The 17,230-nt window shown below is 46.2% G+C and overlaps 1 protein-coding gene across 1 annotated transcript in view; it reads right to left on the bottom strand.

Annotated features, from left to right (window-relative positions):
* The window catches only part of SACM1L (SAC1 like phosphatidylinositide phosphatase), a 43,747-nt gene extending 26,783 nt beyond the window's left edge, over positions 1-16,964 (bottom strand). The window contains exons 1-3 of the mRNA XM_075547230.1: positions 16,822-16,964; positions 3,013-3,110; positions 609-683 (exon numbers count right to left, since the gene is read on the bottom strand). Coding sequence (XP_075403345.1) covers positions 609-683; positions 3,013-3,110; positions 16,822-16,853 — 205 coding nt within the window. The 5' untranslated portion in view covers positions 16,854-16,964. The remainder of the gene's footprint in view (positions 1-608; positions 684-3,012; positions 3,111-16,821) is intronic.
* Positions 16,965-17,230: the final 266 nt, after the last annotated feature.

The raw sequence follows: 17,230 nt of genomic DNA, 5'->3' as shown, positions 1-17,230 counted from the left end.
CTGCTAAAAAGTAGAGACAGAAAGCACTTGTTCTCTCCTGCCCCCCCCCCCCACTGACAAACCATGCACCTGAAAGTGTCATAAGTCTCAAGACCTGAGCGCTGCAGGGCAAAGTCCCCTCTCCACCACGCTTAGGCCTCCGGCCGCTCTGCGCGGTAGGGACGTGTGCTGGGGCAGGACAAAGAAGTGGGTGCTGCAGCATCTCAGCGGGAGCAACTAGGAATCAAGGAGCCACGACAGCACAGCACACCATCTGCTAACCCTGCCTCGCCACTTCCTTCTCCCTGGCAAGGAAAAGAAGGCAACCAGCCTGCCACTCACTCCATCCTGAAGCTGGTTCCAGGCGCCCTCCACCAGCGTCCTGCCCAGCAGTCCCCCAGGCCTCGCTCCCCGGATCCTTCCCCTGCACTGTAGTAACTTACTCTCCCTAGTCTGTGACCTGCAGGAGAGACACGACTTTCATCTGACACCTCAGCAACCGCACTGCGTCCGACCCACTTCACCGAGACGGACAGCGTGAAGCAGGCTCGGCAGCAGACCTCCGTGCGGTACTCTGGTATTGTCAATTTCATGACCTTCTTTGCCCATCTTAACTTGTTTTCACTTACCTGCCACCAGATGGATTGTGCCCAATATACCAAATATTGGTCTCGTGACAGCTGAAGGAGGAACATCTTTCTTGACTTAAAAGACAAAAACAGAAAAAAAAAAAAATCAGAGAGAAAATAGTTCCAGGGAGAAAAGGACATGTCGTTTGACGTCAATAGTAACTTCGATTAAATCAGCCTGAATGATGCATTTGTTTGAGGCGATCAATATTCCTTCACTAGTGCTAGGCCTCCGTTTTGGCAGAGCAGAGAACAAAAATGCCCGTGTGAGGCATAAACTAAAGGCCTCTCCAGTCTCGAAGACCGCAGCAAAGGGAACGAGCCTCGGGGTACCTGTCAAGTAAACTGGGGGCTTTTCTAATGCCCACTTCCAGATACGTTTATTCAACCCCTTGGCAGAAATGAAGGACCTATCCCTTTCAAAGAACTAGAAAATAAATGAAAGTGAGGATTTGATACAAGACTTTAATCTTAGCATGCAACTAATGGAATGCTGTAGAGGACTTGCCCCGCCCCATGTAAGAATGTGGGAAATGGCGGGGAGAGCCAAGGGAGGGAAGAGGCGAGAAAGGCCTCCTCTTGGCGTCTGACAGGGAGGCCTATCACGAGCTGTGGTTTTCATCAATAACGCCCCTGTTAAAACAGTCCCGGGGGTCACGTGGCTCAGTTCACAGTCTATACCACAAGCCAGGGTGTTTTGCAATGCCTTTTTTCAGAGAACACAGAGCACAGTCTGCATTTCTAATGGTGAAAAGAAAGTGGCCAAGTAGCTATCAGTGAATCCCCCCTTCATCACTGCTGGCTTCTGGGCCAAGTATGCCATGCACCGTGGTGTTGGCAGCCTGGCACCATCATCTCCCCTACCCTCTAATCCAGCGGTTCTCAACCTGTGGGTCTCAACCCCTTTGGGGTCGAATGACCCTTTCACAGGGGTTGCCCGATTCATAACAGTAGCAAAATTAGTTATGAAGTAGCAACAAAAATAATTTTATGGTTGGGGGTTCACCACAACATGAGAAACTGTTTGAAAGGGTCGCTGCATGAGGAAGGTTGGGAACCACTGCTCTGACTCAATGCATTCTACCTTCAGTCCACTCAAGGAGCCTGCACTCTCAGCTGTGAGCAAAGTGTCACTGGAAGAAGCCATTGGTTAAGCACTTGGCTACTAAGCAAAGGTTCAGTGGTTCAAAACCACCAGCCACTCTGCGGGGGCAGGGGGTGGGGGAGGTGGCGATCAGCTTCCATAAAGACTTCCAGCCTTGGGAACCCTATGGAGCTGTTCTGCTTCGCCCTACAGGTTACTCGGAGTTGCAGTGACTCCACAGCAGTGGGCTTTTGGAGCTGGAGTTGCTATCAATATGGTTTACAGCAGCAGCAGCAGACTAACGTTGGTTAAAATCAATAAGCTATCTGGAGAGAACAGCCACCAAGCGACAGACATGCAGGAAATGCCATTATGACATACTAGAACAGCTCGCATTTCCTCTGGTCAAATGAAAAGTACACATGGTACTTACCACAACAACCACACAGTAAAACAGAAATTGTGTATCCATAATCTTTCATAAATTTTACTACCCCGTGTAATACATTTTCGTATTTCACTTAACTATTCATAATGCCTTCTGTGTGGTTACCCAACTACTGTACTCAGTAGTTGACAAATACAGAATTCTGTCTGCAGTGAACTACAATTCTTAAATGTACCTTTACACAGGAATTCCAAAGAGGCTAGCACAATGGTACACTAATTTACCATCAAATTTATTTCACATTAGTCTACTGCTTACAATATCAGTCTACCCACAATTGAAAAAAACACACAACAAAAAACAGTATTTTCTTCACACGGAAAAGCAAAAAAAAAAAAAAAAAAAAGGCAGGTAGATAAAGCGTAAGAATATCACCTTCCCAGAACTCTTACAAGCCAGTGAGGTGCACACGCCTTAGAAAGGACCAAAAGGGTGGCTTCTGTCCAAAGGCTTAGTCTACTTTCTAAGTCGGTACACTTTCTGTTTCCTTTATTAAATTGTGCTCAAAGCAGCTGTTCAAACACCACACATGTAACGGTTAAACCTCACATGCTTTAAAGCTCCGAACTACTGCGCATCAATAAAACCTACCCTGTTGGAGTACAAGACGGAAAGAAATAAGGAAATAATTGGGTTTCTAAATACTTACGGATAGTGAGATGTCACCTTCAATTTTCAAGGTCATTTCTCCATTTTGTAAAAAGGAGATAACTCAAGATGAATGAAATGTATGAGCTTTTAAGTGGCATAAAAAATTAAAATGTCATTAGAAGACACAGAGATCCCTAACATATCCTTGAACTATCTATATTAACGATTGCAATTTACATACACCTTCTTTCCCAAACCCTTGTACATCTGCCAGGCAGTACCTGAGAGGGTAACTTCTGTGGACACACGGTCGATGATCAGCACATCATCTGCTCCGTCATCACAAGCTTCCACGTAAAACTTTTCAGGAGTGATGTGCCTAAGAAGAAATCCGTAAGTACAAATAACCCAAAGGATTGAAGACTTCCTAAAAAGGCACTGATGCTAACAGCAGCAGGGCTTAAAGTGGACACAGGTTCCAGCTTCCAAAAAGGCAACGATGCTCAGGCTGCGGTCCCTGTGGGGCCTGCACCTCTTTTCACTTGTGTATCGGTTGCTGACATTTTACTCGGCTGGAAAACCATCTGTTGGACGTCCACAGGAAAGTCATACACAGTGTAACTTCCTATATTCAATGTGGCGCAGGAAACAAGGCCGCACAGTAAGCAGGAGCCCTTACGGGGCCGTGCCACTGAGGACAAGCTCGTCTTTCTCCTCCTCAGTGTCCTTTGCTGTAAATTAAGGGTAAAACCAGACCCGCCACTGAGTTGTTGTGAGGATCAGCCACTCTTTAACAAACACTTAGGGCATGACAATATCTGAAACATATACATCTTTCTTACAAAATATTCCCAGTAGTCACCCTGTAGATCAAGAACTAAACTCACCCAGCTCAAACTGGAGGCAAACCATAGACAGGGGAACAGTAACATTAGTGAGCGCACACACCTTAGAAAGCATCACCCATCTGAGATCAAAAGGGTGGCTTGCACCCAAGGGCAAAGCACAGAGGGTTCCAGGAAATACAGGAGCAATGGCTAAGTAATGTGGGGCCGAGAGGCCCGCCATCAGTGCAGGGGTCAGGCAGCACACAAACTGTTGAGTGCAAAACCGATCTTCTGCTCTACAGACCCTCATCCAATCACAAGAAAGGGAACTTAATAATCCCCCCCCCCAAGAAATGATTCAAAATAGATGAAGATTCAGGAAGTTTTTGTCAGAAAACCAGAAAAGTGTTTGTGAAAAAACTTCTCATTCTGCAACATGAAAATTATGTTGTTGTTGTTGTTTTAAGATCAGGACAAAGTATTAAAGATTTACTCAATTGTATAATCTGAGTCTAATAAAAGAAACAGATCAGCTGGACAGATAACGCAAGCAACTCAAGATGATTAGGAGCTATCTCAGGAAATAATAACATAAACAGAAACAGTAAGGTGAAAATGTGCACTTGGAGAAGCCACAGTCGGAAACTGAGCCCACCTCAGTGGGTTCTAAGCCAGGGGTGAGGCTGCTGCTACGGGGGCACAGGAGGAGGTGCGGCTCTCCGGAGCAAAACAAGGCTGAGGGCTGGGGTGGGTCCTGAGTTTAGGAACTACCCTGCTAACGCGTTTGTAATGCTTTTAAAGTAGATTTAAAAGAACTGTCTGTGTAACAGCCATTTTGAGAGTGTCTCCTCTCCTTTTCAATCCTACTCCCAGCATTACTTCCCTTGCCGATAAAAAATCTTGTCTGAACCCAAATAACTATCATTTCCTATTTACCAATCAACCATGCAGGAAAGATCTGAGGTCACAGAATGATGTTTTACAGCAGAACAGACTCTAATGGCCACTGTGAATAGAAGTTCTTTGAGGAATAATCAACTCTTAATTATCCAAATACATTTTACAAGAGGTATTCAAAAAGTCTGTGGCAAATTCCCATAATCGTTTTTTTAATCATTTTATTGGGGGCTCCTACAACCCTTATCACAATCCATACATACATTCACTGTGTCAAGCACATTTGTACATTTGTTGCCATCATCCTTCTCAAAACATTTGCCTTCTACTTGAGCCCTTAATATCAGCTGCTCATTTTGCCCCCTCCCTCACCATAATCTTTTGATTCCATTTGTCCATGAACTTTTTGAAGTGTCCACCTATGCAGGCATTTGAGAGTCGTGTGACTGCTTTTCTAACATAAGGTTAATAGCCTCCTTTGGGGGGCTATGCTCAAGGAACAAAATTCAATTTTCAATAAATTAAGCATCGTGCAACAGCGAAGGCAACTCCGCTTCAAGTGTGGCAGTCTTCAGTTCAAAACTAGACAGCTTTGTGCCTTCTCATTACTGAGTAACATTCCACCACACGCACATACCAATTTGCTTATCTACCCACTTGATGGCATGTGGCTGTTGCCTAACTGGGGCGACTATAAAGAAGGATTCTTGTACATTCCTGTGCGAGTCAGGAAGTGAGTAGGCATAACCAATCTTCTCTAGGAATGAATGGGAGGAGTGGACGGTTGGATCATGTGACAAGCTTCGCTTAAACTTGTGCACAGAAGGGTGCGAGGCAACAGGCAGGAGCAAAGGTTGATGGATGCGTTCTCTATTCTGCTTCTGATGATGGTTTCAAGGGTGTAATGGATACGTCGAACTTATCAAGTTGGACATTTTTAATTTGTGCGGTTTATTAAATATATTACTTATATAACAAAGCTGTAAAAAACAAAATTGTGCAATAAAACAAACATAAAGCACTTCCAGAAAAATCTTTTCAATACCTCTATTTGCTCTCATTTCTTTTATTACCGAAAAAAAAAAACCTAGCAAAAAAACCCAACATTTCTGTCCTTATCTGCAGATGTTTCATGTGCAGCACCACCTACACCCCAGCTGTCAGTCAGTACTGGAATGCTACCAAGTGCTGAGTTACACAGCAGCAATGACTAGAGTACAAACCCAACGCTCACAATCTGTCCGAGGTGTGAACTGCCCATTGTTGCAGCCACTTAGGGAAAGCATCTTATTAAGGGTCTTCCTCCCTCCTTCCCTCTGGCTATTCTCTGGAAGTAGGTGCTAAGTAGACATTCAATAACAAAGAAGGTGGGGGGGGCTTTTTTTTTTTTAATACAAAGCAGACCTAATCTTTATAAAGGCTTCTGAAAAAGCCCTAAATCAGATGATGTTTTTTGATAAGCCTCCCTCAGGGCCTGGGGAAGGGCCTGTGCAGGATTTGGGGTTAGCAAGCTCAGGAGCCCAGAGCCAGAAGAAATGTGTCCACACTGTACTGGTGCCATCAATGAATACTCCAACCCACCCTGATGTTGCAAGAAAGTCTTAGGACACTCAGTGACCATCACCCCGAAGGGCCACAGTGCTGCCTTGCAGTTGACTGTCTGTTCCAGCAGGGTTTGTTCTGGCCCCAGTGAGGGCAGAGCACCAAACCCAGAACCACAGTCAGCCAGAACACGCGTGTAAGCGCTCTTATTCACAGGAGATGAAAAACCCCACATACGGATCCTAGGTCTCTAATCAAAAAATGACCACAGGAAATTCTAAGAGTACCCTATCAGAAATAGTGAGATTTGTGGGGGGGGGTGTCCTGAAGATTTGTAATAAAAATAAAGGGGGTCCCAGCTTGAATTTGGAACTCTGATGGTACACTGTGTTAAGCCTTTGTACTGCTAATAAGGAGGTCAGCAGTTCAGATCCACCAACAGCAATTCCAATCTAAGGGAGGAAGATGTAGTGGTCAGCTTCTATCAAGATTTATAGCCCTGCAGCAAACCTGCGCAATTCTACTGTCCTATAGGGTTGCCATGAGTCAGAATCCACTGGATGGCAAGGGGTTTGGGTTTTTGTTTAATCCTGGCTGTCCTATGTTAATGTAGTGCTGGCCCAAGATATAAGATCTACCATGTGCCAGGCCCTGTTCTAGATAGACATCAGTGGCACAAAGTACTGGAATCACAAAGCTTACATTCTTCTTTAAAAAAACAAAACTTTGTATTGTCATTTGAGTAAATGTTTGTTTACAAAGCAAATGAGTTTCCCATTCAACAATGTAAGCATGTTGTCTTGCGTGACAGTTAGCTGGACCCCTCAGAGAGAACAGCAATCTCCCATCTCCTCTCTGGGCTCCCCTTCTTTCCTGTCTCTTCACATGGCCAAGCTTGGCATATGCTGCCGGTTAGGAGGTGACTGTACTGAGCAGCGCATTCCTCCGACAGTTCATATTACAGGCCTATTTGGCTGAAAAGTGATCCCCCAGGGTGGGTTCACCCCCATGATGGAAGGGTGCCTAAAGGCCAGTCTGAGGGGTGGGGTGGGAAGGTGTCTCCCAGCCTCTGTAAAACAAGTAAGTCTGGTCGGCTGGTTGGTTTGTGATTTTACATTTTGTTCTATACATATTTCCCCCCCATCTAGGAACATATAGTTTGACCCTGATCCAAGCAGTCTATCTATAGTGGTAGCTGGGCACCACCTAGTTCTTCTGGTCTCAGTGATTCCTCAGGATTTATCAGTCCTCTGGACTAACTGCTCAAGTCTTTGATTTTCTTCATTGTTCTTTGCTCCAAACAAAAACCAACTAATAATTGCACCTTAAGTGGCTGCTTACAAGCCTTACGGACCGACCGCATCACCAACCAAAGTAGGATGTGAAACACTGTTTTTGTGGACTATGTTACAAAAGTTGACCTTGACGTAAGTAGACAGTTTCATCATTCTCCAGCAAAGCAGCTGGTGGGTTTAAGCCACTGACCTTGTGGTTAGCAGGTCAATGTGTAGCCCAATATGCCACCAGGGTTCCCAAAAAGTTGAAAGTAAACGCTCTTAAAGCACAGCTGCTTTAGTCTTACAATAAACTTTGGCTTCTAATACTTTTAAATTTCCACCTTAGGCTCTTTTTCAATTATATATGTTTAAATATACTAAAATAATAAAGCACAAAAATAGAAGTAATTAAGGCTCCCAAGTTGAAGCCCAAGAGCTCTGGGGCCTCAGCGATACTGCTAGAATCTCAGCGATACTGTCACACAGCTATACTGAGAATGCAACTTGAAAATGCACCAGGATTGGAGGAAGATTCATTAATAATTTGCAATACCAGTATGAAGATGACCCGAGTATGCAGATTTCAGCACTTGCTTGCTAAAAGTGAGGAGGATTTCATCCACTTGCTAATAAAAAACTAAAAACTACAGCTTTCATTATAGCTTACACTTCAACAAAACAAACATCCTCACAAGTGGACCAATACACATCAACATGATAAAAGGAGAAAAGTTGTCCAGCATTTCCATAATCAACACCCATGGAGACATCAGTCAAGAAATCAGAGGATGCATTGCCCTGGGCAAATGTGCTGCAGAGACATCTGGCGACATATTAAAATGCAAAGACGTCACCTTTAAAACTAAGGTGCAACTGACACAAGCTGTGGTAGTCACATAAACTGGTGGCAATTTGGGACTTGAGAGGATTAAAAGTGAAGGGGTGGAGTCTAGTCTGTCCATCGTATCATAACCAATGTGGCCTCTGTATGGACATGGCCTGAGAATTCTGGGAATTCCTGGACTTCCTCCTTGGAGGCAGAGACAGTCTCTCTCTCTCACCTTTCTCTCTCTGCTCACTCCCTTGGAGACTCTACTGACAAGACACATGGCACTATGCTGACAGACCCCTGCCACCACTGCAATTCTTACAACACCACTGTGTCCAAAGACATTTTACCCACTGGCCTGTGATTATCTGGCATTCCGTGTCATTGCATGTGTTTCCTGAGTCTGAAGAGGACTTTATAGATTGGTCTCAGACATATGAGCTAATATAGGACTTATGAGCATAGACTGGACTGGGTTGGGATGTGTTCTTCATGTACAATTACCCTTTATGTAAAACTCTTTCTTATACGCCAGTTTCTATGGATTTGTTTCTCTAGTCAATGTTGTCTAACCCCCAAGCCTTGGCACTTTCAGTCACTTCACCTGCATGTGAAGTGGGTCAACAAATAAGAATACCAGCTAAGAACGGACACATGTGACTCCTGGTGCTGGCAAAGAATACGGAATATGGCACGGCTTACCGAAAGAACAAACAAACCTGTCTCGGTGGAAATACAGTCAGAATGCTCCTCAGAAGCTAGAGTGGCCAAATTTTGTCTCGTGTACTTCTGACATGTGGTCAGCCCCTGGAGAAGGACGTCATGCTTAATAAAGTAGGGAGTGTAGGGGAGAATGACCTCAAACCAAGCTGCTATAGAATATCCTGACTCACAGCGGTCCTATGCAAGTAAGTAGAAGGTCAGCAGAAAAAGATGACTGCCCTCAGAGATGGACTGACACGGAGGCTGCAACGATAGGCTCAAAGGCAGGAAAGGGGTGGGGTCACCAGGAGTCTAAACCAACCCAGCAGCACCTAAAACAGCAAGTCTACTAACTGGTGTAAGGAAGAGCTGGGCAGCGATGGCCCGAGAATCAGCATTTCTAAGGCAGGCAATCGTAAGGAATGCCCACTAACATAACAAACAGAAGGTGCCATCTCAACTCACAGACACGTGTCCTCCTCTCCACCTTCCCATGTCCCACCACTCCCTAGCTGGCCTTAAAACTGATTTCAGAGCCCTGACTTAGTCTATGCATATTCCATGCTCTTCAGGCTTCCTTACAAAAGCTGGTGAAGCACGTGCAGTCCGAAGCCTTCCTGCAGAACACCTGAGCAGGCACTGGGTGGGGGCACCTTTGCTGGTGTGTAAGGTCTTGTATGTAGCTGTGTTTTTAATTCCCCACCGAACAAGCAACAAAATCTTCAGAGGAATCTCTCTTACACAAGAGAGCAGAAGCTCAATTTTCTTAGAGAATGAAAACTGTTTAGTTATGAAGCTTTAGAAAAAAATAGTCCTTAATTATTTTCCTTGGCTCTGTGACGGAGTAAGCCGTTTTAACGTTTTCTGTTCTCCTAGCTAAGGAAAGCTCTTGACAGGTCACAGCTTTTCAAGTGGAGGGGAGGTTACACTGTAACTAATCCAAGAGGCCAAAGAGGAAAGCCCACGCCCTGTGATCAGGAAGTCTATGAAGTGTCCGCAACTGCCATGCACTGACAGGAGCTTTTCAAGCCTTAGGAGAGGCAACATGGCTTTCCTGAGTTCTCAATGCATCCACACAGGGACACTGATGAACTTGGTGGAAAACAATATCGGAATCCAAGTGAACAGCATTCTTTCTAAGACAGTGGTTCTCAACCTGTGGGTCACAACCCCTTTGGGGGTCGAATGACCCTTTCACAGGGGTTGCCTAAGACCATCAGAAAACATATAAATATTTCACAATATATAATTACATATTGTTTTGTGATTAATCACTATGCTTTAATTATGCTTATGTCCAATTTATAACAATGAAAATACATCTCACATATCAGATATTTACATTATGATTCATAATAGTAGCAAAATTAGTTATGCAGTAGCAACGAAAATAATTTTATGATTGGGGGTCACCAAAACATGAAGAATTGTATTTAAAGGGTCGCGCATTAGGAAGGTTGAGAACCACTGCTTCTAAGACAACCCCCTCCTCCATTGAACAAGACAAATGATTGTTGATAGCAGTGATGTACCTCAATCTCATAAAAAGCCATTATGTATTTGATTTAAATAGGTTTTAGACATTAAAACAAAAAGATCCCATCCCAAATGATTGCTTGGTCATTAATTAGGTTGCTGATGTCAAAACATTTAGATTCAAAGTTGTACTGTCTCCCTAAAATAGGCATCTTTTTAAACTCTCAGTTGAGATGGTTGGACTGTTTAAACGAAAACAAAACCAACTTTATCGGTTGCTCTTCGATGCCACCCATTTTAGGAGCTACATTAAAATAGCAAAATACTTAGTAACAACTGCTTCCTGTAACTACTTTTGCATAGTTGGCTGTTTTGTCTTTAAGGATTATTTCCCAATTATGAGAGGGTTAAAAAGAGAAACCAGCGGAGACCACAGTTAAACTCAATTCGGAGTTATTTCATTTAGCTGTGCTAAACTTACAGCCACGTGGGCATCAACACCTCTTCAGAGTGATTTTGGAACAACTCTTGTTACATTTTAAGGAAAGCATTATATTTAATATAAAATCTGACATTACCATTTTTCTTTTCTTTTGGTGTTGGCATTATGACTTTCTAGCATGTGATATTCAGGTATTTCAGGCATCTTCAAGATTTTGCCAATTCAGACTCAAATTAACCCAGTTAAAAAATATTAGTATTGGCATAGGAACATGATAGGTCACACAACTGTAGCAAAAAAAAAAAATTTTTTTTAACTTCTCTAAAAATCTCTTACATTAAGAGTTAAACCAAGGTCTCAATGATCAAATTGCAGACATCTTACTGAAAATATAAGCAAAAATTCCACTAAGTATGTCTAGCACAAAGGCTTCTCTGGACCCACTACACTCATGCCCACGGGTGTTTGCCCCACTCTCCCTTTGGGTCCCCACAGTCTCTTCCACAATGACTCTTCCCAGGAGACCCTTTCCTATAGCCCCCAGGTTCCGCACAGAGGAGAGGCCCATTCCAAACTCAACAGGTTTCTAAGAAGCCAATATACTTCGCTCCATCTTCTGCCTCAAAACCCACCCACTTTGAGCCATAGGATTTCCTACCACCTGTACACCTTATGTACACCCCTCTGCTCCAAAGACCAGACTCCTTCACAGGCCCAAGCCCAGGCCCAAGTAACCCCGGATCTGACGCTCTCTAATCCACAGCACCAACATCTTAGCCACCAACATCTCTGATCCTCCTCACTCAGCCTCGTCCAGTCCTAAGCAACCCTGCGAGGGCACAGGGCAGCTGGTTATACTTGCAGCCTCCCAGGTCCCATCTCCGGAGATTTTCGCTCAGCAGGCCCAACGTGGTGCTCTGAACTATGTACCGAAAACAAGCACCCTCAGCATTTCTGGTGCAGTCTGGCCTGGACCCCCTCACCCAAGTCGGTCTCATCCATTCTCACGCACAGTGACCCTACAGGCAGAGGCGAACTGCGCCAGAGGGTTTCCAAGGCTGTAAGCCACATCCTCCTCCTGCGGGGCAGTGCTAGGTTCAAACTGCCAACCTTTCAGTTAGCAACCTAATGTTTAACCCACCCTGCCACTAGGGCTCCTACTCAAGTTTCCAGCCACCATGTCTTGGATACAAGTCCTATAGCGTCTCTGCCCAAATTCACAAGGAAATCTTCGTTTCCTGGCCCTTCCCTCCACAAAGAGCTGTGAGTATGAATGTGCACTGTACAAGGCAGTACATACATCTTCACAGCCCCATGTAGCTTAGCTTCCATCTGCTCGGGGCTGCATCACTGGTCCCCACTCATCTCACAGCTATGAGAACCTTTTCAAGAAAGGCAAAGTCTTAACTGAGGAAGCGGTGCTGCTTCAGAGGCAAGCTGCTGCCTGATTTGGCATCTCAAGAATCCCTTGCCTTCCAACCTCCGCTTCAGCTGACCTTTCAATAGAAAGAAAAAAAGGTTAAAGAGGTTTCCAATGCGGCGTTTCTGTTCTAAGTGTTTCACAGTTCCCAGTTGACCATCCTATCTGTGCTTAGATACATGATTCAGAAAGCAAAAGGAGTCTCACGCACAGGATGTTTAGAACTGCCCGGAAGCTAAAGAAAAAGACATGAATTTTAGATTCTCAACAGATCAACAGTGTTTTCTATATTAAAAACCCATATGCACAGGTCAACAGTGTTCGAGGACAAGTGATTCATGGGCATAGCCGGCAGGGTCAATCTGATGAGAAAGGAGAAGGCAACTGCGCTGCTGGGACGTCATGGAAAGATCTGCACACTCGGCCAGCTCTGCCACCACCTGGCTGAGTGACCCAACCGTGTGGCCCTGAGCAATTACCCGACCTTCTTTAGCAACCAGGGAGGCCACACAACAACCTGCGACCTCACAGAGACAGCAAGGGAATACGAAAGTGCTTCAGCAAGTTGGTGGACATTCCCCATGATCTCTCCATGCCACTTTTCACAAACTTTCTGAAGTCCCCTCGAGACATCCAAGTAGCTTACGGCACTGTGGTTTCAAAAGTCCACATTCCACGTCACCTTGGCGGAGTGTCAGGAGTGAATGTTCTTTCCACTTACTGTTTGTGCTGGGGCTTAGAGGGGCCAAAGGAGACATCAGCGCCACACTGTTTCTAGTACGTTCCAGGTGTTTTCTAGGTGGTTGCAGAAACAAGGCTACATGACAATTTCATCAATCCTGGTGGGTCAAGTGATGGCGATGTGGTTCAAAAGGGCTGGCTTTTTAGTCCATTGCTCAGGAGACACTAAATACGCCATGAATCAATCTTTAGGCACAGACAGTGAATGATATGGACATTTGGTGTCTAGGCCCTGCAATGGCGATTCCTCGATTTGATAAACTAGCTGACTGTCTAGCTTTTATAAACTGTTGATGAGCTCGCAGAGAAGGGCAAGGCGTGGAAGAAAAATGGCTTCTCAGGGTAGGAGGAGTCTGTGTAGCCAGGGATTTCATGTACGCTGTCCGTTCAACCTTAAAAGAATCCTGTTACGTCTTAATGTTCCCATCACACAGATGAAAAACAGAATCAGAAGTGAACTAGCATGCCTCAGTCCACAAAGCAAACAGCAAGCTCAGAATTTGAATCGAAGTCTATCCTGACTTAAAAAAAACCTGAGGCTGAACCAAGTCTGCTGGAAGGAAGGAAGGAAGGAAGGAAGGAAGGAAGGAAGGAAGGAAGGAAGGAAGGAAGGAAAAAGGGGAAGGGCAATCATGGGAGGTAGAGGAGTCAATAACAGCAACCGTTTATCAGCAGAATACAGGTAGCTAAGAAATGAGGATTGGTTCCACAGGCAGCTCTGCGGTGCAGTGGGTTTATCACTGGGTTGTTAACCCGAAGGAGGGGAAATTTGAAACCAGCAGCTGCTCAGCGGGAGAAAGATAGGGCAGTCTGCTTCCAGAAAGGTATCAACTCAACTCATTGCCATCCAGTTGATTCCCACTCACGGTGACCCCATGGGGCAGCGGTTCTCAACCTGTGGGTTGCGAGCCCTTTGGGGGTCGAACAACCCTTTCACAGGGGTCACCCAATTCACAACAGTAGCAAAATTACAGTTACAAAGCAGCAACGAAAATAATTTTATGGTTTGGGGTCCCCACCACATGAGGAACTGTATGAAAGGGTCGCAGCATGAGGAAGTTGGAGAACCACTGCCCTAGGGCAGCGTAAAACTGTCCCTGTTGGTTTCGGAGACTGTAACTATAGGAATTGAAAAGTCTCATCTTTCTTCCCTGGAGTGGCAGGTGGCTTTGAACTACTGCTCTGTGGATCACAGTCTAATTGTGTAAGTTAAGTACTAAACCACCTTTCTAGAAAGAATATACAGCGCTGAATCTCTTTGGAAACTCCGCCCTGTCCTATGGGTTCACTATGAGTCAGAACTGGCTTGGCAGTGGGTTTGGTTTGCACCGGAGATTGTAACAAGGGCACAGGTGAGCTGAAGAAGTATGAGATAATGTAGAACAAATTATTACTTAAAATCCCAAGTATTTTGGCATTTAAACAAACCCAACAGCAATACTTTTATAATAAAATAACCAAATCTCCAGGCACTTTTTTTTTTAACACGCTTAGGCCCTTGTCCTACTAATTCTTGTATGGGTTGGAAACAACCTCCATCATTAACCAAAACCAAACTCACTACCATCTAAGTGAGTCCTAAAAGCAACCAAAAAAGAAGACTCCTCATTTCAAATGCTACATCTAAAATGCACCCCCCCACACACACACCCAAAAAAGAAAACAAAACAAAACCTTGATCAAAAAGGTCGGAAAAAGCCAAAGAAAAAGAAGACCTTCACTCACAAAGCCCACTATCATGATCCAATACAAACCTGGCTGGACCAGAAGGTGTACACTGGTGCAATAGGAACTGGAAACACAGGGAGTCCAGGACAGATGAACCCCTCAGGACCAGTGGTGAGAGTGGCGATACGGGGAGGGTGGAGGGAAGGTGGGGTAGAAAGAGGGAACCGATTACAAAGATCTACATATAACCTTCTTCCTAGGGGATGGACAACAGTAAAGTGGGTGAAGGGAGACGCCGGGCAGTGTAAGAATAATAATTTATGAATGATCAAGGGTTCATGAGGGTAGGAGGAGAAGGGAGGGAGGGGAAAAAATAAGGATCTGATACCAAGGGCTCAAGTGGAAACCAAATGTTTTGAGAATGATGAGGCCAAGGAATGTATCAAATGTGCTTGACACAAGGGATGTATGTATGGATTGTGATTAGAGTTGTACGAGCCCCCAATAAAATAATTTAAATTAAAAAAAAGAAAAACAACGGGGGTAGGGGTGCCCTGTATCTTCACATTTAAAGAAGCACTCAAAAAACTGAGGTAAAAAGTTAAGGTTCTGACCAATTCGACAATGACTTTCATATGCCCCAGTTTATTTTTTCATCCAAATTTAATTTCCACTTCTCACACAGATCAATACAAAACCATCATCCTCGCCACTTAAGGGCCAAATATCCTTTCTCTTTTATGGATACAGAGGACGCTTCCCCACCCCCAGGTGTGGACTGGGGAAATTTAGTGTCCTGGCCCTTTGAAAACCAATCTAATTCTCAAGCTGCCTATCCCCTTCAATCTTTGCCACCGGGAAACTTAACTGCATTCTCTGAGTAACCTAATGCCGAGCTGCATATTGCTTCAATACACTTGAGCAACGGTATAGGATCACAGGAAGCCTTTCCTTCCAGCGGCCATCAGATCTACAGTAACCTAGTTAGCCAGCAGTGCACACATGACCCAGGCCTTGCCAATGGCCTAATCATTCACCCACAAGGTGATCACCTTGCAGAGAAAGGAAGTGTGCACTCCAAGGGAATACAGGAGAGTGGGCGAAGGGAAAAGTCGTCGCTGTCGTTTCCACAAAACAGCTGATGTCAAGTAGATGACCTGTCTCTCAATTTTATACCCCCTCACTTTGCACTCAACCTTCCCGCAGGTTAACAGTGAGCTTCCAGGGGACTGTTAGGAAGTTCCGGGCCTCGTTGGGATGCCCTCCTTTCTCTGCAAAGGAATCGTGACACCAAAGTACCAAGATACTTGAACTGATTTGTACGCTCCTCGGAAATTACATTTGCGGCCTGCTGCCAAACACCGTCCCAAATCGTGGCACCTGGATTTTCAAACACCCTAGGGGTAGAACGTTAAGCACAGAGCAGTGAACCAAAACAAAGTTATGCCAAAGATGTACTTGGCACAAGACAGGAGAAGGGGGGGGGGTGCACGGGACAGGGGGTGGGGCATGGAGGTAGATACTCGTTTTTATTCACTCGGGACAAGCCAAGCGCCCTCAAACCTGCGTTTCACCAACTCTTCGCCGCCAGAGCCCGTTTCTCAAAGCCCCAAGGACTTGGCTGTACGGAAACGGCCATCTAAAGAGCCCACCTCCTCGGGATGACTCCCTGGCTATCGATCGAGGCGGCCTAAAAGAACCGACTTTGTGCTGCACCTAAAGAGAGTTTAAAGCAAAGCAAATCCCTTCAGGGCTTTAAACACCGGCCGGGTGTTTCTGCATCCTAAAAGCCGGCGAGGCGAGGCAGGCAGCGAGGTTAACAGGAGAGAGGCTGCTGACACGGGTTTGCCCATCTGCCACCTCCACCGTGCGCCCACAGGCCCTTTAATTAAGAGGAAATTCTCCTTTTTCTAGATATACTGAGCCAACGCCACCTCGGAAAAGAAAAGTAGGGAGACGCACAGCGCCCTCAGGGCGGCAGCGCGCCGCCGGCCCCGCGCGCCGGTGATCAGGCGGCGGCCCCGCTCCCTTCCGGCCCGGCCGCCGAGGCCCAACGGGGCCGAGAAAGGCCAGCGCAGCCGTCACCCTCGGACCCGGCCTCCGGGCGGCCGCGGAGGGCAGGAAGGTGAAGGGCACGCGGGGCTCCCTCATCAACCCGCTGCCGCGGGCCCAGGCACCCCCCTCGGGGCCGGCCTCAAACACCTGCCGTCCCGCCCAGCCTGCCTCCCCTCAGGCTGTCAACGAACGGCCTCTGGCCCGCGGAACTCACAGCTTCAGATGCTCATACGTGGTCGCCGCCATCCTGCACCACCACCTCCTTCCTCCCGTCTCGGCCTGCCCCGCCCCACGCCGCCACCTCCGCTACGGCGCTCCTGGTCACCCCGGCGCTGGGGTTGCAAAGCGCCAGCCTCGTCCCACCCCTCTGCCCCGCCCCGGGCTGAGCGAGAACGGAGCACAGCCGCGGACAAACTTAGTGCGCGCGCCAGCCAACGCGAGACGACGCAGTCCGACGTAGCGGATGGGAGCGCGCCAAAGAGCGCCGTGACGTAAGGGGTGGGGCTTCGAGAACAGCCGGAGCCGGCCTCGGGCGTACGTACGGACGGAAGTGGAATGCGGGTGTCGCGAGACTCCGCCTGAAGCTGCGTAAGGCTGCGTGAACACTGATGAGGCATGGTAAG

This window comes from Tenrec ecaudatus, chromosome 4, assembly GCF_050624435.1.
Source record: "Tenrec ecaudatus isolate mTenEca1 chromosome 4, mTenEca1.hap1, whole genome shotgun sequence".
NCBI classification, from domain to species: Eukaryota; Metazoa; Chordata; class Mammalia; order Afrosoricida; family Tenrecidae; genus Tenrec; species Tenrec ecaudatus.
This window is presented reverse-complemented; position numbering and strand designations above follow the sequence as displayed.